Source organism: Sciurus carolinensis, chromosome 17, assembly GCF_902686445.1.
Source record: "Sciurus carolinensis chromosome 17, mSciCar1.2, whole genome shotgun sequence".
Taxonomy (NCBI): domain Eukaryota; kingdom Metazoa; phylum Chordata; class Mammalia; order Rodentia; family Sciuridae; genus Sciurus; species Sciurus carolinensis.
The window spans coordinates 31,848,266-31,874,539 of NC_062229.1; the positions used below are offsets into that span (position 1 = coordinate 31,848,266).

Below are 26,274 nucleotides of genomic sequence, written 5' to 3' on the forward strand. Positions count from 1 at the left end.
TAAAGACGTATACACACACAAATTATGTAAAGAATGAGATTTACAAAGTTCTTTGCAAATATTTGTCAGTGTTCAACATCCGCATCTCAGCATCTTGGGATAGCTGTTAACATTTGGTAGAATAAAAAAAAAAAAAAAAAAAAAAAAAGGCAAGTCATCTATCTAAGCAGCAGTGCAGAATCCAACTCAAAATCATTCCCTCGCCTCTATGCCATCCAGCTTTCCTACGAGGTCAAAGTCACCCACAGTCAACCCCTGCCCTCAGCACCCCAGAAGTCCTTACCAACACGCGGCCATCAGCCTTGGGCTGCCGGGCCAGGCTCACCCCCATCCACTCATCATCCCGGTCTTCCCGGCAGGTCTTTCCACAAGGTGTGCCCCGATTCTTCCCTGGAGGAGAAAAGGGAACGTCAGACTAGGGTCGAGGAATGATCTCCGTTGGTCGCTGTTTGAAAGGGCGGTCTACAGCACAGATGTATCGTATCAGTAAGAAACAGGTGGGAAACCAGTCATTTTGAGGAGCACCGGAGGACAGCTCTCTTCCCTTGCTAATTGCAAGAACTTTTTTTTTTTTTTTTTTTTTTTGGCAGAGCTGGGGATTGAACCCAGGGCCTTGTGCTTGGGAAGCAAGCACTCTACCAACTGAGCTATATCCCCAGCCCCGCAAGAACTTTTCATCTAAAAATAATTTTAAAATAAAGATGCTGGACATGGTGACACACACCTATAATCCCTGCATCTCGGGAGGCCAAAGCAGGAGGATTGCAAGTTCTAGGCCAGACTCAGCAACTTAGTGAGGCCCTAAGGACTTAGCAAGACCCTGTCCCAAACAAAAACAAAAACCAAAAAACAAAAAGGGGATGGTGTGTGCTGGGGATGTAGCTCAATGGTTAAGCATCCCTGGGTTCAATTCCAGGTACCATAATATAATAACAACAACTGAACATCTTGATGAAAAAGGACTCTGGAGAAATAGGGACTTGAAGTGATAATAAAATGACTCATTCATTGAGCACAGTTCTGCATATGTGCTCCCTTATCTGGCTAATCTCCTCAAGGCAATCCTTGTGAGGTATGTATTTTCATCTTGGTTTGATAGGGTGAGAACTGAGGCCCAAGAAGCCATAGGGCATTCCCAGGAAATACCAGTGGGCTTTGAACACAGTCAGATCCTTCTTACTCCAAAGATGTATTTTCCACTGTACCAGAGCAAGCTTTTAAAAACATCCACCCAATCATATTGTTCCCCTCTTAAAATACAAAGCCTAAAATTGATTTTAACCTCCTCACCCTCATTCATAGAATAAATTCCCAACACCTCACCCTGGCCTGCTAGGCCCCATGTGACCTAGCCCCAGGCCTCCTCACCAACCCCTCTGCTCTGTCCTCCCCTGCCCACCACCCTTTTCTACACTGTCCTCACACTACTAACCCTTCTGCTTGAAGGTTCTCCCTCCCAGAACTGTCCAGCTAACTACTATGAATCTTCGAGTCACATGGAAAGGTCCTCAGGGAGCCCTTCCCTTTCTCTCCAATCCAGCTCAGATGGAGTACCCACCTTCCCTCTGGTTTTCTCTCATTTGTTTTAATGTCTCTTCTGATCATTAATATTCAAAGCCAAGGATGACAGGATCCTTGCTTTGTCCACCAGTATATCCCAATATTTAATAACGAATAAGTACTTAATACACGTTTGTGGGAAGAGAGATGACAGACAGGTGGGTACCCTGGGGAGAAAAAGAGTGAAGCGTGAAGTGGCAGAGCCCATGGAAACCCTGGCAGTGACATCCACCCACCTCGAGCCATGTCCAGTTCGGTGCATCTGCGGTCAGGGTTGGTGTGGACTCGACACTTAAACACAGCCCCAGGGGACTTCACTGAAGTGCTGTATTTGGAATCTGCCTTCGGTGCACCCACCAGGACCCTGCACAGCAAGAGGAAAAGGCATTCTGTCACAACCCAGTACCAGAAAGAGCAGGCAGGTGGTTAAATCCTCACCCCACCACGGGCAAGTCATCTGAATGCTCACTGGGAAATCATTACCGTGTGCGTGCAGTGTGTATGCACGCATGCACATGTGCACAGGGGTCGAGAGAGTCCTACAGTTAACCTGTTAGATCTTCTCCAGGTGCATTAAAAGTTTCACTTAGGATATTATCATCTAACTATCCATTTACCAGCCAAATCCAAAAAAACCAAAGGCCAAATGTTTTCTCTGATATGCAGAAGCTAATTCACAATAAGGGAGTGGGGATAGGGAAGAATAGAGTTACTTTATATGAGGTAGAGGGGAGTGAAGGGAGGGGAAGGGGTATGGGGGTAGGAAGGATAGATAGAGTGAAACAGACATGATTACCTCATGTACATGTATGACTGTGTGACCCATGTGATCCTGCAATATGTATAATCTGGAAGGTGGGAGGTTACGCTTCATTTATGTATGATCTATCAAAATGCATAAATGCATTCTACTGTCATGTACAACTAATTAGAACAAATAAAGTAATTTTTTTTTAAAGTTTAAGGGAGGGCCAGGAATTGGCTCTAGAGCACCTGCCTAGCATGTATGAGGCCCTAGATTCCATCCATCCTCAATAGTGGGGAGGGGACAAGAAAGCCTAAAGGATGGGACTGAGGTGCGTGGTAGAGCCCCTGCCTCACACGCACAAGGCCCTTAGTTCATACGCAGCACTGGGCAGGGGCGGGGGGAAGGAATTAAACGACAGTTGAATGGAAACACGTAAAAGCAACAAAAGGTTCCTATTCAGAACACAAACTCCTACAAACCAATAAGAAAAACAGACAAACCAGTAGACTAGTGGGTCAAAGACCTGAACAGACACCTCGAGAAATAAGGTAAACATAAGAGCAGGTGCTCCCCTGTATTAGTTACCAGATAAATCCAATGAGATGGCACTCCATACTCACTAGAAGGCCAAAACCAAGAAGACTGAAATGCCAAGGGTTGGCAAGGACGCAGAGCAACTAGCCCACGCACTGCTGGTGGGGAGTGTGAACGGCTAAAAGCACTCCAGAAAACTCATCGGTTTCTCATAAAACTGAGCCCATGCCTCCTCTAGAACCCGGTCATTCCGTTTCTAAGAATACGCCCAACCCAAGTGCACATGTGGGCTCTCCAGGGGACACGCACGAAACGTTCCCGACTGAAAGACCCATCAGTGCTAGAGTGGAGAAGCAAATCTTGGTGCAGAATGCCTTGCAGTTCTAGGCAGCAATGAAAAACCTGTGGCCATCTTCCCACTGCAGCCACATAGCTGCCTCACACAACAGAATGCCGAGCACCAGACACTAGGCACAACAGCTTCTTGCTCCGACTCAATGTATCTGAAGTTCAAAAGCCAGTGAAAAAGGACGAATGATATCGCTAATAAGTGGATGATGACACATAATGGGGGTGGGAGGGGTTAGTGTTAGGGTTAGAGTTAGGGTTAGGGAGGGGGGCAAGAATGGAGGAAGGAAGGACTGTATAGAGGGAAAAGAGGAGTGGGAGGGGTGGGGGGAAGGGAAAAAATAACAGAATGAATCAAACAGCATTACCCTATGTAAATTTATTATTACACAAATGGTATGCCTTTACACCATGTACAAACAGAGAAACAACGTGTATCCCATTTGTTTACAATAAAAAAAAAAAAGCCAGTGCAATTCAATTATGGCATTAAGATCAAGAGAACAATTCTGTCTCTTGGGAGGAGCAAGGGAGGTTATAATTGACTTCTGGAGGTGGTGATAATGTTCGCTTGAGTGCCATTTATACAAATTCATGATAATTCATTTTGTTGTATGTGACATGGGCACTTTCAATAAAAAAAACAGGAGATTTATAGATGCCATTTCTCTTCTCTGCCCTCCTCCTCTTTGCCCCCACCATACATGGACAGCAGCAGAGGGAAATTATGAACCACGACCCCTAACCCAGCACAAACCAGAGAGGATGGTTTGCCCTCCAATAAGGTCAACAAAGAAGCTCCCCATCCTTCATTTTGAACCTCAAAGCTGCAGGGCTGGGCCATCCCCAGCAGGGCCTTCCCTGGCTATGGGAAAGAGTGAGGCACAGCATGAGGAGAGAAGCGTCAGGTCTGAGCCTGGGTGGGTGGAGAACATGGGGGAAGTGGCAGCAGGTCCCCTCCCAATGGTACAATCATCATCTTACCCTATTAGTTTGGTGCCTTGTTTTTGGAAAATAGTCAACTGAAGATCTACAACAGAGATTACTAAAAGAACACTAATGGGACAGTTGCACTGAGCCGTGAGTCATTTGGAAAAGTCTTGCACAATGAGACTTTAATCAAAATCCACACTGATGTTCAAAGAATAGAAAATGCCAAGCCACTGTTCAATGAGAATGGGTGGCTCGGTATCTCCAGCAGGCCGGAGTGGAGAGGAGATCCACCTGGCCAGGATATTGCACTCATGAAATTCATCGTCTCCCACATGCCTCGGAGGGGGACACATCTGCTAAGTATCTGTGGGGAGGTGTCCAGCAGAGACTGGAAGGATCCTGGTCAGCCTCCCTGAGGATAAAGAAAGCATGCCTGGGCTCCGTCACTCTATCCAAGAGTCACCTTCTGGGAGCCTCATTCCCCAGTCGACCCCACCAACACTCCGGCTGGGCATGCAAGGCCTCCCATCCCACAAGAGGGACTTCAGCAAAGACTGGCAGACATCACAAGAACACTGGTGTCAGGACTTGTGGGAAGGCGTAGGGATCCCGTCTTAATTTCCACTGCCCCTGAGCTGACCCTCCACACTCTGAACCTGAAGGATCCTGAGGACACAGAAAGGGAGATTTCCCCCTTTCCCCGCCAAAGGAATCTCTCTCTCCAGGTCAGTCTTGGAGGGTGTGTGTCTGCTTCCATGAGGATGCCCAGCTGTAGTGTGACGTAAGCCAGGCCCTCCACAGTCAGGGCACCCACTCCAGCAGCCCTACCCACTTCAGTAATGCCCTGGAAGGTTCTTGCGGGGCAGTTCACATTCCTCTGGTCTCACCCCTGCGGGCCACAGCTGAATTCCCAAACAGAAGCAGGGCTGGAACCCATGGCCCTTTGGAAATCTAACCAAGCACTTTCTCAACCAGACCACCGCTGCCTCACTCACCCGCACACGGCAGTTTGGCGGCCCTTGGCTGCTCTAACACAAATGCATAATGACACCCAGAATGAAACTCCAGTGAGAAGAAACCACATGAAGAGATTAATTTCCCCTTTTGCTTCTGGGGCTGAGCCTAGAGCCACTGGGGTAAATTAAGGATTGTGTGCTCCAACACCAGTTGTTTTCACAGGTGAGAAGAATTAGCAGCTGGACATATCAAAACTGAAGCATCGCCAGCAGGCCCACATGTCAAGTCCTAGGAGCTGGAGACCCAGCTCCACTTGAAAACCCCAGGGCCACTGCTGGGGCCAAAAATTCCCAACTCCTAATTCACATCAGCAGGGCGAATAACTGCCATTTGTAATTCACTTTGGAAAAGTCACAAAGAAACAGGGTTTGGGAATGGAGCTCACTGGTAGAGTGCTTGGAGGCACTGGGTTCAACACCCAGCATCACTCCCCCTCCCAAAAAGAGAGTCAAAAACACAAGAGAAAATTCATCACCTATGATAGTTGGGAAATGGCTGCAAGAATCCATCTATGATGTGCCTGCAACTGTCATTATGACTCTGAAAACTTCAGACAGCACACTGCCCTACATGCAGATTCCTAGGTCATGTCCCAGCAGGGAGCCTGAGAGCTGAACCCTCAGCCACTGCTTCTGGACCCTGGAGCCACAACCCAGGGGGGCCAAATTTACATCAAAATCTAAAGTAGATGTTCGTTTGTCAGTTCCATCCACTTACCAGCAAACGGATGCAATTTCAATTCTTCATGACTGAGTAGGACCCCATTTGTATTTGTATTTGTATTTGTGTGTGTGTGTGTGTGTGTGTGTGTGTGTGTGTACGTACACTGAAAAGAATACACTGAAATTCAAGTCAAAGGTCAAACGTTCTCTCTCATGTGTGGAAGCTAGAGAAAAAATAAAGGGATGATCTTCCAAAACTAGAAGGGAAAACAGGAGAGTAGAAGCCAAAGACCCAGGCGGAGGGAAAAGGGGAGGCAAAGGGGAAGAACTGGGGAATAAAACTGACCAAATTATGCTACGTGCATGTGTGAATATATCACAATGCATTTCAATTTTATATATAAGTGTAATGCATCAATTAAAAATAAATAGAAGGGGCTGGGGCTGTAGCTCAGTGGCAGAGTACTTTCCTAGCATGTGTGAGGCACTGGGTTCCATCCTTAGCACCACCTAAAAAAAAAATAAAGGCATTCTGTCCATCTACAACTACAAATTTTTTTTTTTTTTTAAATTGAAGACTAATAGAGGTAGGAGATGAGAGGAAGGAGGGAAGGAAGGGAAGGCGATTTTCACCAGGGAATGAAACAAAACTGTTGTATACATTTATTTCAAAATGACCCTCATGTATAACTATAATGCATTAAAAATAATTTTTAAAATTTTTAATCTAACAGAAGGGATTTGATGAATAATTTCTTTCTAAGCCCAAGGTACTTGATGGTCCTAACAATGGCTGACAAATGCTGATGTCGTCCCTCTAGTTAAAATTTCTAATCAGCTGCCCAGATGAGGTTTTTCCCAAATTCTGGGCAATGGAAAATAAAGCTGGACATAGAGATGTGTGCGCACACGTGCAGGACACTCACAGGTGCACACCGGAGGCGGCGCTTATACCAGCATTTACAGAACCCTGTGGCTGGCTCTACCTGAGCCACTTGAATTTTTTTGGTCCAGAGATTGGACCCAGGGGCACTCAACCCCTGAGGCCACATCCCCAGCCCTCTTTGAGACAGGGTCTTGCTAAGTTACTTAGAGCCTCACTTAGTTGCTTAGGCTGGCCTTGAACTTGTGATCCTCCTGCCTCAGACTCCAGAGCCCCTGGGGTTACAGGCATGTGCCACTGCTTCCAGCCGAGCATGGTTTTTCTCAAGTTCATTCCACTGGCTATTTGCCAGCCTGCTCCCAGGAGATAGCTTACAATGGCTCAGAGTTGAGGACAAGCCACTGAAGATAACCATCTGCTTTTTCTCATCATCCTCAGTTACAGTTATCGCTCCAACCACTTCCAACATGCCCCCGAAATCTTCCCTGATTCACCTAAGACAACACGTCTCTCCCCTGTACGGTTACCATATCAAAGCACCTGCGCATCTCCAACAACAGGCTCCTGTCAATAAACCATCAAGCTGGTCCTCACTTCTATTGGATCCTTCAAGTGCCACCCTCAGACCAGCAGTGTGGAGAACACGGGACCCTTGATGGAAGTGCAGAATCCCAGGCCAGCCCAAATGGCTAAACCAGAACGTACACTTAAAGCCATCTGTAGTCTAACAAGTGCTGTATCACAACTTACACTGATTACAAATGACCAGGTTCAGTTGGAGCCAGTAGACTGCCCTTGAGAAGCGAGGTTCTCCTATCTCACCCACAGTTAAAGACACCACAAACTTCAAAGACATTTTGGAGTCCTCTCATTAGCCTAGGGCTCTGGGTTTCTAATTAGGGCGATTGGTAGGTAGCAGGCATTTAGGGCATGCATGTGGGTTCTGGGCAAGGCTGTGTTGAATTTAGTCTCTACAGCAACCCAATGGGACATACTAATATTATCCCCCTTTCACAGACAGGGAAGCAGGTGACCAGAGGTGGTCCCTGGATCTGTCCCAGCCCACAGCTGCCAAGCTGCAGCATGTCTCCCAGCAGCAGAGCGTATGGCCCACTCCTGATCCTACCCAGCAAGAAGGGAGAAAAAGGGAACCATCAGAGACACGATGCTCCCTCTGGTGCCAGCCACTCAAACGTGACCATGCCCGGAAAAGTCCAAGAGAGGCCCTGAGGGCAGCTCTAAGGTCAGAACTTGAATTTGAAAGCACCATCAAATTAGAGGACAGACCAGGGTTTGAGCCAGAAAAGAAACCTTTCTCTCTCACCAACCCCAGCTCAAATGACCCAAGAAATGGATTCCAGTCACCTTGCCTTTCCAAACCACTGGCATTGCCGACATGGTGTTAACTGGAGGTTTAGCCCCTCTTCAGAACTAATTCACAAACATCTTGGAAATGGGGGCCCCTCTGTACATCTGCCAGCACCAGTTTCACTCCCGAGAGTCCGATTTCCCACTCAAGTCAATCCTAAGCGGTGGCTTCTTGTGAGCATTCCACTCAGACACACCGGGCCACACCTCTGCTGCACAACAGACCTGGGACCTGAGCTCAGGGCGACTGTGTCCACGGATGCTCCTTTCAGTCCCCCAAACTCCCTCCCAGTTTGGCAGAGCAAATGCCCTATTTTTCCAGCAAAAATGCTTCCTCAGTTTCCCCAGGTGTGGTTGAGTGGCTGCGAAGGTCCCATTCCAGCACCCAAATTGCTCTGAACGCCTCACTCACTCCTGTGAGTCATCTGGAGGTACGCTTCCTGGAGAGCAGGTGGCAGAGAAGGACTGAGCCACAGCTGCCTCCCTGGGGAAGCCAGGAAGTGACAGTGTCTAAAGGTTCCCTCCCTCCCCACAAATGCCACAGCGGCCACTCCACAGGGCAAAATTACAGCTAGATCGAGGACAGCAACTGGGGATTACAAACTTAAAACCCATTAGGTTTGCTTTCATGCATTTGATCCCAAAGCCAAAGTTCCCCTGGGGACCCGCATTTCAGTTACATGAGTAGAATTCAATCTCCGTGTGTCCACCACAGGGAAACCCCAGGAATCCCTCTACATCCCTCACTGGGCACAAACAGCCAAGGCTTGGGCAGAGGGAGGCTGGTGCCAGAGAGCCACCTCTGACCACCCGAGCCCTTCATTCCCAGAGAGATGACGCAACAGTGTTCACCAATTGGAACTGTGACCAGAAAGTCTCAGAAGCTTCTCCATTTGAAGAAACTGAGTTTCCAGATATTTAAGCAGAGGGCTTTCTAGGAGTTCTAAGGACTTTAAACTAATAGTTCAACCTGAATTCTAAGCTTTGTGGGCCAGTTCCTGAGGGTGGCGTGTAAGATGCACAGGGATCAACATGAGGGCCAAATTCTGCCCCTACCGTTAGCAAGCTGTGTGACCTCCAGCAAGTTTCTTAACCACTCAGACTTAGTTTTTCTCTATTGTAAAACAAGAGAAACAAACATGTACCCAAGGATTCTCGTGATGTTTAGGGCAAGAGGATATTTATAAAAACAGGCAAAGCAGTATCAGAAAGCTGGGCACCCTGACGTCCCCACTGTCCCGGCTTTAACTCTTGGCAGTTACCCAGGAGCTCACAGATCTTGAGAACTGTGGTCGCTAATGTGCTAGGCAGGAATTGAGTCAGACTCTCAATTTACACCACAAAAATCTGGGGGTGTCAAGGATGATTTCACCACCAGTAACGTTAGAAAAAATGGCCACCGTTCTCCACCTGTCCTGGGTCCCTGCCGTTCTCAATGTAACTCTGCAGCTTCTTCCATCAAGAAGTGCAGTCTGGGGTTGAAGTTGTAGCTCAGTAGTAGAGCACTTGCCTAGTTCGATCCTCAGCACCACATAAAAATAAAGGTATTATGTCCATCTATTTTTATTTAAAAATAAAAAATAAGAGGTGCAGTCCGTTTCTCCTGATGTGGGCTAGCCCTGCAACTTGCAATGGTCAACAGGACATAGCAGCAGAGGCACGGTCCGGTTTTTGGACTTAGGCCTCAAGAGACCATCTGTGCTTCTGATTGTCCTTTTAGCACCCTGCCCAGACACCTTGTGTACCAGCCCAGGTGAACCTAGAGAAGGGAAGGCATAGGGAGCAGAGATGACACACCCTAGCTGAAGCCTTCCTACCCCAGCCAACCAGTCAACCCAGAACCAGATGTGAGAGGGAGCCCAGCTCAGAGCAGAAGAAATACCCGGCTGAGCCCAGCCCGAGCTGCCAGCCACAGAATCATCAGCTGACAGATGGTGGCTAGTGTTAGGGTCGTTTATTACACAGCAAAACTGTGACAACAAAAAGCAGATACAGGGCTGGGGATATAGCTCAGTTGGTAGAGTGCTTGCCTCACAAGCACAGGGCCCTGGGTTCAATCCTCAGTACGGGGGGGGGGGGGGGGGGCCGGCACTGGGCCATGGGAACTCCATCACCCACCAGCGACTCCCAAGTCCAAACCAACTATGGATGCCTGAGGCTGAAAACTACTGCCATGGCTCCTCTCCTCACCTGATCTTTCCCTCCCACAAGGGAATCTCATCACCAGCCAGGAGCACAGGCTTTGCTAGTGACCCTGATATGCAACAGCAGGGTGGGGTGGTAGAAAGAGCCCTGAAGAGAGTGCCTGGAGTCACACCCAGGAGAGGACCAGCTTCTCTCCACCAACTAGCCCTCAGAAGTTCCCCCAGCCCCCCACTCTATCTCTGGACAAAGACAATGAATGCATGGTCCCCTCCCAGGGCAGCGGTGAGGCCCAAAAAGAAATGGTAGACAGCCAAGCATTTGGGGGACTATGCACCCCAGGGTGAGTGGATTAGGGTCTTTCATCTGCAAGGCCAAGGGGAAACAAAAATGCTCTTTCTGATTTCTTGGACAAGGGCTTGATACACCTCTGACCCTGAAAACAGTCAGATAAACATTAAATTAGATTGAGCTGGGTTCCTATCACAGCCCCCAAAATGTCCTTTCTGGGTAATCTTGGACAAGTGACTTGGCCTCTCTGTGCCTCAACAGTAGCCCCTACTCCACCAGGGTGACGGAGCACAATGCCTCTGGCACAGTGGACACATTCCTAAAAGGCGGGCAGAACCTATTTTTACCGTGGGAACTGTAGGTTGGAGTCAATAAGAGGAGGAAGAGGAGTGTGATTACACAGGAAAACGCGGTTATAGTTATAGTGGAGTTCCATGTCCAGCAGGGCAAGAGCAGAGAGGCACAGGAAGAGTCCCCTCAGTGACATTGGCAAGGCTTTTACATTTCCTTTATGGTATATATGTATTTCTTTTTTCCTCATCACCACCTTTACTTCACCTTGGAACCATAAACCTATTTCCCAGACTTATGTGGAGCTGGGAGTGGAGCCAGAGCACCCCTGACTGGGGTGGCCTCCCACCTGCTCCCGGGCTCTGCAAGACCAGAGAAGAAAGAGGCATGTCCAATTCTAGGACTTACAATCCCACAAGTCTGATTGAATGTCTGTCTGGCATTAAAACAAGTATTCTCAGAAAGATGAGGCATTCCAAAACATTCCATGGATTCACCTAACCTCCCTGGGCTGCTTTGTCCCCACCCCACACCCACACTGATTCTCCTGGTTCCTACCACCTACTTAGGAAACTCAGTCTGGAAGGCAAATGGGCTACTCCAATGGCTGACAGTATGTGAGGGAGGAGGATTTATAATCCCAAATATCTGAACACCAGAAAACCCAGGAAACCAACTTCCATCTCAGTTCACCCCTTCTCATGTTCAAGGCCAGCCAGGAGGCCGCCTCTCCTACCTGTTACTGTTGTCAATTTGATCGCACAAACGAAGTCCCTTTTGCTCACCTAAAAGGGCAGACATTGGGGACTAAGTCTGTGGTTCCAAAGACTCTAGATTTTTCCCAGTCTTGGACTCACTTTAGCTTCCTAAGACTGCCTCTGGCAAAAAGGAAGGTAGGGATAAAACAGTTTATTCTGCATTGGTTGGTTGCCAAATCCACTTGGCTAAAAGGATTTGCAGTTCAGAGAATTTGATGGCTCACCATGAGGTAGAGTCCTGGCCTCAGAAATCCTCACCTGAGGCTTCTGATGTCAGAAAGCTACACCCTCAGAGTCACCTGGAGCATAGATGCTCCGGATTCCGTATCTGGATCAGTTCCAAGGCCCTGCCATCAAGCCTAACACTTCCCACACCAACCAGAGTGGTATGAGCGCAGACGGATGACCCCAGCTACAAGGACAGACCCGGGAGCAGGTGTCCCAGCTTCCTAAGGTGACTCCTGCATGAGAGGGCTCCAGGGCAGCCTGGAGGCATGCATCACCTCCTGCCTATCAGCAGCCAGGGGCGATAGGGGACAGTCGGCCAAACCTTTCCTATTCTTTGCAGAGGTCAAGCTGAGGACCCGCTCCTCCCAGACAGCCCTGGCCTATGACTGGTCATGGCAGATCACCACTATTTCTGCCCAGTGGTCCCCCCGGGGTTAACTGACTTATCAGATCCACATCAGAACCTGAGGCGCTCTGCTTCACCCCGTTTATCTCTTTCCCAGTCATATCACCCCTCAATTCTCCTGTACCCCCATCATCATCTGCTTCTTGATGCAAACTGACACCAAGTCCCCAACAACTACCGTGATCTCTCAGGATGGGGTACAACTCTAAGCCTCAGCTCCCTAACTGGCAAACTGGAAACCACACGCCAGCTCGTCAAGCATTCAGCTAAAGAACACGATGCCTGCGGGAGCATCTGACCCCGTCGAGCTGCCCAGAAAATGCCATCTGATGGAAATCATTTTTGATTTTTAAAGTTACAAGTGATTCCCTCCTAAGTAAATTAATTCAGAGAACACTGTGGCTGCTTTTAATAAATGCAAAAACATTTTCCCCAGACAAGTCATAACAGAAGTTATCAGAAGGAGACCATTTCCTGAACAGCAGCATGTCCACAGGGAATCAGGACTGGCGGGGACCCGGCCCTTCACACCCTCACACCGGGCCGTTAGAGACTGGTTGGAGGCAGCTGTCTGCTCACCCTGCAAGGCTCTGCCTGCCGCCTTCAGCACCAGCTCAGGAAACAGCACCCTCGCCACTTTGCAGCATCGCCAGGGGAACACCCCAGAAGCCGGAGAAGCAGCCTTCTAGGTTCCCTTAGACCACAGCCCACACATGTGCGGTCCCTTCCCAAGAGCTTGAGAAAGCAGGCTATGAGGGGTGAGTGAGGACTAGGGACAAGGTCAGAGAATGCCATTTTCCAGAAATCCAGCTAAAGAAGTGTAACTACACCTTCCCCCAGGAGCCAGCCTGGGACAGGGGAAGTCAGAGAACACACCCCCAGGGAAGTTACAAGAAGGCAGGGTCGCCACCAGCACTTCCAGGTGTTTCTTCACAACAATTACAAGGCAGGGGCTGTGGAGCCCACAGCTCCAGGACCCCCCACTTCTACCTCTTTCTCCTTCACATAAGTCTCTCCTACACCCTCAGAGCCACCTGGGTTGTCCAAGAACCAACCTCCCCACAACTGAAGCCTATTACATACCTTAAATTTTGCCTGACACACAAGACAAGAACCCCACAATTTTCTCATCTACCCAATTTCAGGTGGACTTTTTTCATTCCTCAATCCCCACCCCTCAGCCCAGAACAGGCACTCCAGTGTCTGATGAATGAAAAGAATCTATTCATCTGCCCATGATTTTCAGATTTAAGCACCTCTGTTTAGGGTTTAATACTCAAATATGCCAATGGTTAATTTTTCATTTAAAATCTTTCCATCCTCGTCTAGCCCTTTCTGACTGAAGTCATTGCTCTAAAACCCACACTGTCCAGCAGAACCTTCTGCAATGAAAATACCCTCTGTGGCTGTCCAAGACAGTAGCCAGTAGCCACATGTGGCTACTAATGTGGCTAACACAACTGAGGAACTGAATTGAGCTTTAATTCATTTCAATTGAAATAGCAAGACATCTGGCTAGAGGCGACCACACTGGGCAGCTCCCCAGAACTATCCAGTTTGCTCTTTTTTAGCCTCAACCTGAATGCAAATCAAGGATACATTCTCCTCGACTCTGAATGGCTGCCTATTCTTCACTGAACAATACTCTGACAATCTTCTCAAAGCAAAAAGTCAAGTGCGCCTTCCATTTCCGAGCACTTGCTCGGTGCCTGAGAGCAGCCGACTTGACGTGTCCCAGGAGAGTGGGCAGGAAGCACGTCTCCAGAAAGGAAGCCAGTACACCCAACTACTCTAGGGCGTCTGGGGCAGGGGATGCACGCCAACCGGGCCACATTTATTTATATCACGGAGTGTTACAGCTGTCGGCTCTGCAGCTGAGGAACCACCAGGGAATGGGACAGAAATCAGCTTTGTCCATGTTCCCTGGCACCTACTGTTGTTGTTCAAAGGATGCCAGAAGATGGCAGGGGGAAGGAGGGGGAGAGAGACCACCTCTGGGTGAGCAGATGTGCTCTAGGTATCATTAGAAAAAAGGAAATTGAGTCAATTGCATGTTTGCCTCCAAAGGAGATGAGTGTCATCAGGTTATTCTGGTCCGATTCTCGGGGCTTAGGGCATGGGGACAGAAGGACCATCAAATGAGCACTTTGAAGAGATGATGGGTGTGGGGCTCTGTTCTCAGTGGGATATGGCCACAGGAGGCAGATTCAGTACCAAGGCTCAGAAAATCAAGATTATCTCCATGCTTTACCTAGGCACCTAGGACCCGCTGGTGACAATTTGTTTGCAAAAAATTGGTAAAAATGCTATTACAGGATTAATACACACATCCTACTGACCATACATCCACATGCTCTGTGATAGTACACTGGGGATGTGGGGTATCTAAAAATGTGCTAAAGATTCAATCTAGAACGTCCCACACTGACCTATTTGTTAAAGACTTAGTCTGCACCTTGGCACTATTGGGAGGTGGTGGAAACTTGAAGAGGTGGAGGCTTGTATGAGATTGCAAAGGGTGTGCCCTGGAAAGAATGTACCCAGCCCCATCCCCTCTTTTTTGCTCCATGGCTATGAGCTTTGCTCCTCCACGTGCTCCCATTATGATGAATGGACCCACCGCAGGCCAAAGAGCAATAGGGTCAACTGGCTGTGAACAGAAACCTCCCAAACTGAGTTGAAATACACCTTTTCTCTTTGTAACTATCTCAGGTGTTTGTTACAGGAACAGAAAGCCAACACACACAACAGGGGAACCCTCAATGGTGCTAACCAGTGTCTGGGTTTTCCAAGTCCCTTCTAGCACATTCCCTACCCTAAATCCAATACATCCTTTCACCTGTAAAATGAGTAATTAGCATGAAGTAAGCATGGTAAAGCACTAGAGATCCAGTTAAGAAGTCAAGGAGTAATTTCTTCCAGCCAGATGTGATGGCACATACCTGCAATCCCAGTGACTCAGGAGGCTGAGGCACGAGGATTGCAAATTTGAAGTTAGCCTCAAGATACAGGGGTTAATTAACATTTGTCATGGTTTCCTTTCAAAGTTTCAACACACTATTTTCTTTTTCATGTCTAAATTGCTTACCTTCCTCACAGACTTGTGATCATATTTCCCAGCTCTTCCATGGCACGACAGCAGCCTTTTGCTGAACTACTCCAAAACCCCAGTGCTTGAATACATTAACACATGTTCCTAAAGTACACACTTGCGCTTCACTGGCACTTCGGTAATTCAATAGAGAATGCCTTAAAACCTCCATCCTCTCTGACACAGCAATTCTAAGCCCAGGGATTGATTTGAAGGAAATAATTAAGGATGTCCGCAAGGATTTAGTCATAAGGATGTTTACCCCTGCTCTTAATTGTGAATAATTAGAAACAACCTACATGCCCCTGAAGTGGAATTGGAAGAGCCAGGGTTCAAGAATTTCCCTGTAGTAAAAGACCATCAATCAATCACCTAGTCAACCAAGATTAAAGATTAGAGACTTAGGGTAGATGCAGACTTCACAGGACCTGAATCTTATACATTTAGGGTGACTACCTTTAAGAAAAGTCCTGCAAAATTATAATAAAATGAGGCATGTGACCTTGGTAGGGGCCTGTGCAGGTGAAAGGTCCAAGTTTCATTAGCCTCTAGGGAAAAGAAAAAGAGCAAAGATGTTGGAAGACTCTTGCTTCAAAGGCCACAGCACCCAGACCAGGTAGCATGATCAGCACAAAATATGTCCAAAGTCTAAGATGAAGACAAGAGTAAGGACAAAGAATGGAAAAGGACCGGGAGGATAATATTTGACAAAAGCAGCAAAAGAATGGAAATGAAAGAGAAAGACAAAAACTAAAAATAATTAAGGCAATGTTGGGGGGATGACGTGCTTCAAAAAGATTTCATTATAGTGCAGCGGGTATCCGAGAAGCTACAGGGACCAGCGCTCCAACACAAAGAGCAGCTGGCTTAGCATCAGACCAGGTAAGGCCACTAGAGACTAGCAATGGTTCCCATAGACCCCAGAAAAAGCAGTCCCTCTGCTGGCTACGAGGCCAGGCCCCAACTTTACCTCCATTTCCTCCCTACCATCTACCCTGGGTGCCAAGTTTAAAGCTAGACTATCTTTTCCCGCACTTGCCAAATGTATTCGCAACACACAGTTTTCCTCTTTTTTTTTTTTTTTTTTTAAATCAATCTGAGCACATTTTCTCTGTCAGGTCTGTTCCCACCTGGTCAAGGGAGGCCTTGACCAATGGGCTCACGCAAATCCAGATGATAGGAGCCTGGCACCTCTCCCTCTGGCCACGAAAGAGTTGCAGGGCACACCAGGCAGCCACACCTGCAGACTGCACCCAGTGCTCTGGTTCACTCAGATGCCTGTCCTTCCTCAGCAGCCCCTACCCAAAGCAGTCCTGCTATTTTTGACAGCTCTTCCACATGCCCAGTGCCAAGGTCACAGAGTCTGGGAGCCCAGTGTGGGTTTCTGGGATGTGTTCTTCAACTGCTTCTACCAAGATTGTGACTGTACCACATCCAAAGCCCACAGTAGACCTGGAGTCTGGAGAACATAGGAAAGGCATTCAGTCTGCTTTGTTTGAAAAGCGGGATTTGGCAAGTGCAGGAAGAAACAGTTTGGTCTTAAACTCAGCCACTAGAATAAACGTCGGAAGCGATGGGGTAGAATCAGACAAGCACTACACATGAACTTTGAAAACTGGTGTTCTTAGAGGCAGCTCTCCTAAACAGCATGATTGTTAAAGAGCTGGTGGGTCAGAGTTCCCTCTTGCAGGAAGGAATAAGGACCACCATCCACACACCACCCTTTTCCATCAGCCTCTGTTCAAGTCAGAGCAGTGACTCTCCAGTATATGTGAGTCCACAAGCAGCACTGATCTCTATCTGCCACCCCTGAGGATGCTCACACTGATGACCCAATGTACAATCATCCACCTCTGCTTCAAAAGCTGTCACCTGGACCCACATGGAAGCATTATCCTGAAAAGAGGAAGAGGGAGGAGCTACTCATGGCCTCTCTCTGACGGAAAAGTAACCATGGAGTAGCTGTTTTATTCCCTCTGGTTCAGAGGAAGTAGCCAAAGAGGGCACCAGTCTCTGTAGTGCTAGTCCAATGGGGCTGGGCACTGAAACTCTGCTAACACAGCTGATGGTGCCTAATGAGAGCTCCCACACCTCTTGGGGGGGGGGGGGGGCGGGGTGCGTGCAACTGGACTCTCTGGCCTCTACAAAACCTAAGTTCCTCTCCCAAGACGCATGCTGGCGTTTGTCTCAGGTGGTACATGAGATGATTCCCCAAGCCACACAAGTTTTGTCACTTAGGGTTCCTCCCTTATCCTTCCCTGCATCCCCGAGCCTCTCAGATCCGCTTCCGCAGAGGGGGCCTCTGAGTCCACTGTGCCTTTCCTGGAAGGCCCCTCTGCCCCCCGCCCCACCACACACACTCATAGCCCATTCCTCTCACATCTCTGGGTACTGCCTTTCCTGCGTGCAGCGGCGCTGGATAGACTTAACCCTCCCCAAGAGTTGCCCTGAGGTCTCCTGGGGTTCGGGGTGCTCGGTCCCTCAGAGGCAGACAGGCTGTTACAATGTGATTGAGAGGGCGAAGCCGAGCCTGGAAACTGGAAAAGTTCCCCCCAGCACTCGGCACGCTGGGACCCCTAGGGAAACGCCGGGCCGGCCCCCTCCGCCTTGGGCGCCGGCCCGGACGTCAACGGGGCTGGGACCCGGCGTCCTGCCTCCTCCCGCCTTCTCCCGGTCGCTGAGCCGCGCGCAGCGGAGACATTTAAATCGCCCCCTGGGGACCGCGGCGTGGAAGAGGCCGGAAAGGCGGCCACGGTGGCTGGTCCCAGGGCTGGCCGGGCCGGGGTCGGGGAGGCACTCACCAGCGCGTGTTGTCGTGGAAATGCTCCAGCACCGCGTAGCCAAAGAAGGAGCCGGCGGGGCCCTGGAAGCGCACCGGGCGCTGCGGGTCGAGGTTGTAAGCGCCCGCGGGGACCCCGGCGGCAACCAGCGTCAGGAGCAGCGCGCGGAGCCCCCCGGCGCCCCTCCGCGCCGCCGAGCTGCCCATCCCCAGCCGGCCGCCGCCCTCCCCTCTGCCCGAGAGCAGGGCGTCCAGCGCGCGAGCCGCCGACGGCCAGGAGGCTCCTGGGGGCCCGAGTTCTGCGCTCGGACACCGGCGGGATGCGGGCGCCGGGCCGGCACCGGGACGGTGGCTTGAGCGGGCGATGAAAGCAAGCACCCGGGAGGCCGCGAGCGGGCGGCGTCCGCAGTCCGGCTGAGAAGCCTGCGCGCTGGGAGAGAGCGGGTCCCGGGCCGGGCGGCGCTGGTCTGCAGAGAGGCGCGCCCGCGGGGTGGGCGGCCCGGACAGCCCGCGGCAGGATGGCGCGCCAGTGCCCCCTGCGGGTCGCGAGTCCCCTGCGCACTGCCCTGTCAGGGAGTTAGTCGCGGGACGCCCCGGGGCGTCCAGTGTGCTTGGGATCTCCTAGGCGACCCATCACTCTCCGCGCCCCTGCTGGGTCTGTTTTTTTCTTTCCTCCTTTCTCAGTCTCACACTCACACCAAGGACCAAAGCAACCCGCATCAAGAACGGGGGTATGTTTTAGCCCTACCCATCAGCTGCTCCTTCATTCAGCTGTGAGAAAACGTGTACAAAACAAGCGCTCAAAGAACGCGCGGTGTTGTTAATCACAATAATTAGCCACGTGGACACCAGCAAAGCACTGCTGCCGGTTCCACGAACTTGGTCTCCTAAGTCCCGAAACGTGGTCTCTGGACGGGCAGCACCGACCTCACCTGGGAGGGAATTTGTCAGAAATGCAAATCCACAGGTCCCAATCCAGATGGGCGGAATCAGAAGCCAGGGGGGTCTTGCAACCTGTGTGCACTCGCATGTGCGTGTGTGATTAGGGTAGAACAAACATTAAGTTTATCATCTTAACCAGTTGTTGTGCAACCAGAGCACCAGAACGCTTTTTCATTTTGCAAAACAAACCACCCATTAAACAATAACTCCTTGGGCGGGGGACGGGGGTTCACAGATAGTATGCTTTCCTTAGCGTGCAAGAGCCCCTGAGCTTGATCCCCAGCACTAACAGAAACCGCAACAAACAAAAACCCCTTCTCACTCCTCCTTCCTCCCAGTCCCTGGCAAACATCATTCTACCTTCTGTCCCTATGAATTTACTCAAATCTGAACTGACTTTCCTCCTTGGGAGGTTTTGCCACACTGCTATGCTTTCCCTACCTATGCTCTGCTTTTTTAGGGGGTGGGGGGGACAAGGCATCTGGTAACTGAACCTAGGGCCTCACTCGTGCTAATCACACACTCTGATCTTTTTCTTTATCAGTATCTATAGCGAGCATTTCCCCATAGTGACTAAAAGTAGATTAGTACAAGGACCTTGAGATGGGGAGATGTCCCTGGATTTTCTGGGTGGGACTAATGTAATCTTAAAAGCTGGGAATCATTCCTAGCTGGAGTCTGAGATGTGAGGATGGGAAAGGGGCAAGGAGATGATACTGTTGCTGTCTTTGAAGAGGAAGGAAGGAATCCACAGGCCAAAGAATGCAGGCAACTCTAGAAGCCTGAAAAGGCAAGGTAATGGCCTTCTGAAGCTGCCCTAGAGCTTCAGAAAGAAACAGCCCTGAGACCCCTTGAGTTCAGTCCAATGAGAACCAGGTTCTGTTCTGACCTCCAGAAATATAAGATGCATTTTGTTGTTTTAAGCCAGTGTGTTTGTGATTTTTGTTGTTATTATACTGGGGATTGAACTCAGGGGTGCTCTATCACTGAGCTACCTCCCATCATTTTTATTTTTTTTTTTTTTATTTTAAGACAGGGTCTTGCTAAGTTGCTGTGGCTGGCCTCAAACTTGCAATCTTACTGCCTCTACCTCTGGAGTAGCTGGAATTACAGGTGTACATCACCACCCTGTTTTGTGATAATTTGTTATAGCAGCAATGGAAAACTAGTGCACCCCCCTTCTATGTAAAAGTGTATGTGTGTGTTTCTTAAGGAAAAGGATGCATAGATTTCAATAGCTTATTAAATGATAAGGTAGTTTTTAAAAGGTTAGGAACCACTGACCTCGAACACACTGATTTCCATCTTAATAAACTAAACTCTAAAAGAGGATATCAAGTATAAAGTGTAGCACTAGTCTTTGACTTCACAAAACTACAGTTCCCAAACCTGACTGTGTATTGGACTCCCAAGAAACCAGTTAAAAAATACAGATTCATAAGTACCACGGAGTCAATTTTTAGGGACAAGACCAGGGAATCTATATTTCACACTCCTCTCTGGAGATTTACTAAGTAATCAGGTTTAGGAAACACTGTTCTACAGGAAAGAGATTCTGAATCCTGCATTGTGGTCCTAAACATATGGCATGGTGATGCTGTAGGAAAGTCACAGGATTTGGCATCCAATGAAGAGGACTTAAATCCCACATCTGACCAGTTGTGTGAGTCAATGAAACAGGGAGGCTAATAAACATAAACCTATTGAAGGGCTGCTTGGGGCAGCAATTTTTAACTGTAAAACTCTGAACATTTATTAGTTATTCATATAATCTGACATCAGGAGTAAGCTCAATATCCTAGTTGCCAGAATAAGCTTTTCTGTCTACAGGATGACTGGCAAGAGGGCAGAGAGCCATTCTATTTCAAACCTGCCCATATAAAATGAAGATTTGCTTCCTGGGACTGTGCCTTCTGAAAACTATCACCTCTCATTCGGTTCTTATCCAATTTTCTCATTGAACTGACTACTCAAGTCTCTCCTTTCCTTTATGAGAATAAAGAACTAACCTGAAACTGACATGGTGGTGCATGCTTGTAATCCCAGCAGCAAAGGAGTTTAAGGCAGGAGGATTGCCAAGTTCAAAGCCAGCCGCGGCAACTGAGCAAGACCCTGTCTCAACATTTTAAAAAATTAAGTAAAAATGACTGGGTATGTGGCTCAGTGGTTAAGCACCCCTAGGTTCAATTCATAGTCCCCCCCTCCAAAAAAAAAAGAAAAGAAAAAACTGATTTGAAGTTTTTCTGTTAACCTCAGTGGACACACACTAAGCAGCATGCACTCTTGACTCACCTATCACTAGCCTTCGGTTTCCCTAAACACACTTGACTTCCGTGGTGATGAAGGCTGTTGAGAGCATCATTACCACAACAAGGCAAAAATAATGGTTTTGAATCGGGAGTTCCCTCCCCACCCCAGAACAGAAAGGAATATCGAAATGACGGGGGATGGAAACAATTGGTTTCTCATAAGCCTTGAAATAAATCTTAAGATTAATTGGCCTGTTTTTTATCCTTTCTTTCTTTCTCTTTCTTTTTTTTTTCTCTTTTTTCCCCCCTCACTTATAAATTTATAGATTTTTCTCTGCTTTATTTCCTAAACACTAAACTACTAGGTCAAAAGTTAGGAAATCTAAGGCTCTTAATATAAGCTGATTGACTCAGTAACCTTCAGGTTTAGAAAATAATTTTTCATTACAAAAGCCTTAAATTACAACAGAAAATAACAGTTGTCTCCATTGAGAAGGCCATAGAGTATTACCAGACACTGTCGCTTGGGTCCTGTTCTCTGGGAGTGTCCTTCCCCTGCCCTCCAAGGAGAAACTCATTCCTGCTTGATAGAGCTCCAAACATGACTCTCCAACATCAGCCTTGGCTCCCCATCAGTGTTCCCCAGCAGAGCCCTAAGTGGAGGTCTAGACACTTATCAGTGGTGAGGGGAAGCTGGTTTGTAGAGACCACACGTGCAACCACAGAAACAGGGCGGATGCTGTGGAAAGCTGACCAGGCTGCCAGCTGCAAGGCCAGCACCTATGCTGTGTGTCTGACAGTGCACAGGACACTTTATAGATTGTCTGATCTCAGCTAAACCTCACAGTGGTCCAGTTAGGAGGGCACAGGCTGATTTGATCTCAGTTACCATGGAACCTGCAATGTGGAAGCATAAACACAGAATCCAAGTTCCAAACTCTTGGGGCCAGATATGTTTCTGAACTCATATTTTTTTTTCAGAGTTTAGAAAAATAATACAGAACCAGATGCAGTGGCGCATGCCTATAATCCCAGCGGTTCGGGAGGCTGAGGCAGGAGGATTGTGAGTTCAAAGCCAACCTCAGCAAATGCAAGGTGCTAAGCAACTCAGTGAGACCCTGTCTCTAAATAAAATACAAAATAGGGCTGGGGATGTGGCTCAGTGGTCAAGTGCCCCGGAGTTTAATTCCCAGTATCCACCCCCCAAAAAGAAAATAGTACAGTATACCCACCGTGTATTACATACTTGGCCCAAAAAACAAAAATATGTGAGCATTCACACTTGCAATGGGCAGAATGCCCCTTGCCTGCAAAGATGTTTATATCGTGTCTCCAAAACCAGGTATCCTTGAACTTACATGGCAAGAGACTGCAGATCTAACTATGTTCAGCATCTTGAGATGGAGAAATTGTCCTGGATAATCCAGGTGGGCCCAATGTAATCACAAGAGTCCTTGTAAGATCAAGGAGTGTCAGGGTCCAAGAAGATAAAATGGCAGGAGCAGTGGTCAGAATGATGTCAATGGCCAAAAAACAGTGTCTCTTGAGGCCAGGAGAGGCAAGGAAATGGATTCCAGAAGGAGTGCAGCTTCCAGAAGACCCCTGATTTTCCAAATTGTAAGATAAAATATTTGTGTTGTGTTAAGCTCCAGGTTTCTGGAAACTTGTTATAGAACCAATTGGAAATGGATACCACATAAACCTGAGTAAGGTTTGGCTATCAAATTATTTTGGAAAAATTTTCAATTCCCAGAGTTTTTTGTCTTTCATAATTGTAAATTTTCTCATCCAACCACTGTTCCCACTTTATACGTGGTAAAAATAGAGACAGAAAAACCCAAGGTGATAGACAGATATGAACAGTAATAACCTGGTAAGTTTTCTATGATGACTGGATCAAAGAATGCATAGGGACCACAGCACAATGAGTAGTACACAAGAAAATCTTTGTGAATGTTAGCTATTCTTCATTAATTTTTTTTTTCCAAATGCTTCCTGGGTGCCTACTATGTGTTAGATACTGCTCCAAGCTCTGGGAATTAAGGAATGAGCAGAACACTAAAAAATACATTTTCTCTCATCAAGCTTACTTTCTATTGGAGGGTGATAAACAATAAATAAGTGATTATGGAAAGGATGTCAGATGGTACTAAATGTCATGGGAAAAAAGAAAACTGAGAAGAGGGAGTAGAGGTAGGAGTGTCCATTTAAAATAGAAGAAGTCACTGAGAAGGTGATGGTTATGGGAATATTTTAGTTACATTATGAGATATCCAGAAATTCATGCCAAGGAAGGATATTGTACATTTCTCACCAATTCTTTTACTCTACTTAGAATTCCGTGACTTCAAGGATTGGCACCTTTCCTCAATTCCAGGACACTGTCAGCTCTTACTTGTTCGAATACTGCCTCTCCAAGTTCTCTCTATTCTCTCTTTCTGGAACACTAATTTGGTAAATTCGTAGGCCTTCTTGCTCTATCACCCACATACTTAAACCTTCGATCTTCTCTCCAGGTTTTGCCTATTTTGTTTCCATTCTGAGTAATTTCTTTGGTTTTATTTTCAATTTCACTAATTCTCTCTTCAGCTATGTGTAATCTGTTTAACCAGTTCTTGGAATTTATATAAAAATATATTTATATAAAAATTTATTTTGGGGGGCTGGGGAGATAGCTCAGTCGGTAGAGAGCTTGCCCTTGTAAGCACAAGGCCCTGGGTTCGATCCCCAGCACTCCAAAAAAAAAAAAATATTTTTAATATATTCTCTCTCTATATATATATAATATATTTTAAAATTATTTATATATATATATATATACATATATATATATATATATACCTATATATATGTATACACTTTCAGGGGTGCTGGGGATTGAGCCCAGGAACTTGCACCTGCTAGGCAAGAAATCTACCACTGAGCTATATACCCAGCCCTCATGATTACATTTTTTAATCGAAAAATTCTATGTGGTTCTTCTATCTATCTATCTCAATCTCTATCTCTCTCTTCCTTTTTGTGGTGCAGTGCTGGGGATTGAACCCAGTGCCTTTTGTGTGCTATGCATTTGTTCTATTACTGAGCTACATCCCCTGCCCTGCTGTCCTTCCTTCGAAAACTGCCCTGTCAACTTTGATAGTCTCCTGCTCCTTAATCATACTTTCAACATGTTCCTGCATGTCTTTAAATAAACTCACTGTTTCTGATCCTTCAAATGTCTGCACATGTCCTTCTCCAGCTTGTAGTTTCTGCTTATTCTCTCTCATGGTGGCTTGTTTCCTTGTATATTTTGTAATCTTGGCTGTGAGTTCGTGTTCATTGGAATTTTATCTTTGTTTAGAATATGTTCAGCCACAAATGATTTGTGTTTTCTCTGCCAATTGCCCCGGGCATTGCTGATTTGCCACCACTGTAACATAACGGTCTGGTTTTGATTTTTTTTTTTTTTTTTTTTCTCTAAACACATGTCATGACACAGGCCATGGTTTAACATTCTCAAGAGCTACATTTTCCTTTTTTTTTTTTTTTTTTTTTTTTTCATTCCACCAAGAGTGAAGGCCAAAACAGGAAAGACTTCTGACCATCTTTCTTGGCGGGGGATGTTATACTAGTTTACCTACTAATAGGGGTCAGTTTGACTTGGGTTCTCCAAACTGACTACCCCCAGGCTTGGGTCCCTTGCTTTGTCTGCTATCCCCTGCATGTATGAGATCCACTTAAATCTAGATATACCTGAGGCTAATGCTGACTTCGGCATTTACTATTTCTTCTAAATTAGAATTTTTTTCATTACATATGGACTCTGAATATTTGCTTCCTACACAAATTTTTTATTTTCATATTTAACTCAGCAACTTTAGGCGTTTTGTACCAAGAAAGAGTTCCAGATATTTGGGCATTTATTCTGCCATAATGCCAAAAGAAAACCTCACTAACTCTTAGGTCACTGGATGACCTAATCGTGTTTTTTAGCCTGCTTTCTGTTACTTCAAATGCATAGAGGAGCCAGAGTAAATGTGGGGCTCTGGAATTTGAAGATCAGGTCAGGCATCTTCATGAACACTTCACACCTCACAAAACTAACCTCTTTGTAGTTCCTGTCTCTCTAAAGAGTAAAGTCCCATAAAGTCAGTTCATCCTCTTGCTCTTGGGGCACATGGGATCTCATGCCAAGTCAGGTGTTCTCTGGTGCTAACCTTAAAGAACCTTTCAACTGAATTCTTAAGAATGCAAAAGTCAGGTTATATTGTATTCATTATTTAGTTCAATCAACACCTCACGTGAACCTGTTGCAAAAGGATAACAATCATCTTCATATGCCTATAAGGAATGAAACCTACAGCATATGCAAAGTAGACTCAGGTTCCTTAACATGCCCAGTATGATCTGATGCATGTAAATTTTCATGCATCTATATGCATATGTGCACTTAAAAGAACATCTAGAAGTTTATCTCAAATGTTAATAAGGGTTAGAGTTGAGATTATGGGCTCTTTTTGCTTGTCTATCTGTCTATTCTCAATCTATCACCTATCCTTCCATATCTCTTGATTGTCAACAGTTAGCTTGCAGTGGATGTAGAAGATGCTACCTCCATAAAGTCCAAGTCTGTAATCAAAATGAAAGCCTGTAAGAAAAAGGGAAGCGGATCAGAAACAGTACACACAAAACCATCTACTCTGCAAATGAAAAGGAAACTTGACCCTCACAGGACAAGGAAAAGAAGCAAAGCCAAGGCAGCCACCATTATCCATCTACTGACAGCCGAGCCCTGCAACCCTGGCCTCTGTGGAGGGGCTGACACTCACTTCCTGTGAAGGGACTTTGCCAACAGAACTGAGGAGGAGACCAGCCAACATGTGGAAGAAAAGTGGTCAATAGCCAAATAGCTCCTTGCAGTATTTTCAAGGGAGGGAGAGAAAAATAAAAAGGGTTCAGGTTATTGGCATACCAGATACTCATTCTCTCAGTGATGGACACTGAGCTAAGTGAAATACTTGATTGTCGATTCTTCAAAAGTTGCTTGATCTTACTTTTTATA

At 47.1% G+C, this 26,274-nt stretch overlaps 1 protein-coding gene and 1 non-coding gene across 2 annotated transcripts in view; both read right to left on the bottom strand.

Moving 5' to 3' along the window:
• Itga9 (integrin subunit alpha 9) overlaps positions 1 to 18,553 on the bottom strand; it is a 322,636-nt gene extending 304,083 nt beyond the window's left edge. Inside the window, exons 1-3 of the mRNA XM_047531489.1 lie at positions 18,062 to 18,553; positions 1,797 to 1,924; positions 284 to 390 (exon numbers count right to left, since the gene is read on the bottom strand). Of these exons, the coding sequence (XP_047387445.1) occupies positions 284 to 390; positions 1,797 to 1,924; positions 18,062 to 18,246 (420 nt within the window). The 5' untranslated portion in view covers positions 18,247 to 18,553. The remainder of the gene's footprint in view (positions 1 to 283; positions 391 to 1,796; positions 1,925 to 18,061) is intronic.
• Positions 585 to 661, bottom strand: Trnag-ccc (transfer RNA glycine (anticodon CCC)). The gene has a single exon. It is a non-coding gene; the product is annotated as a tRNA-Gly (tRNA).
• Positions 18,554 to 26,274: the final 7,721 nt, after the last annotated feature.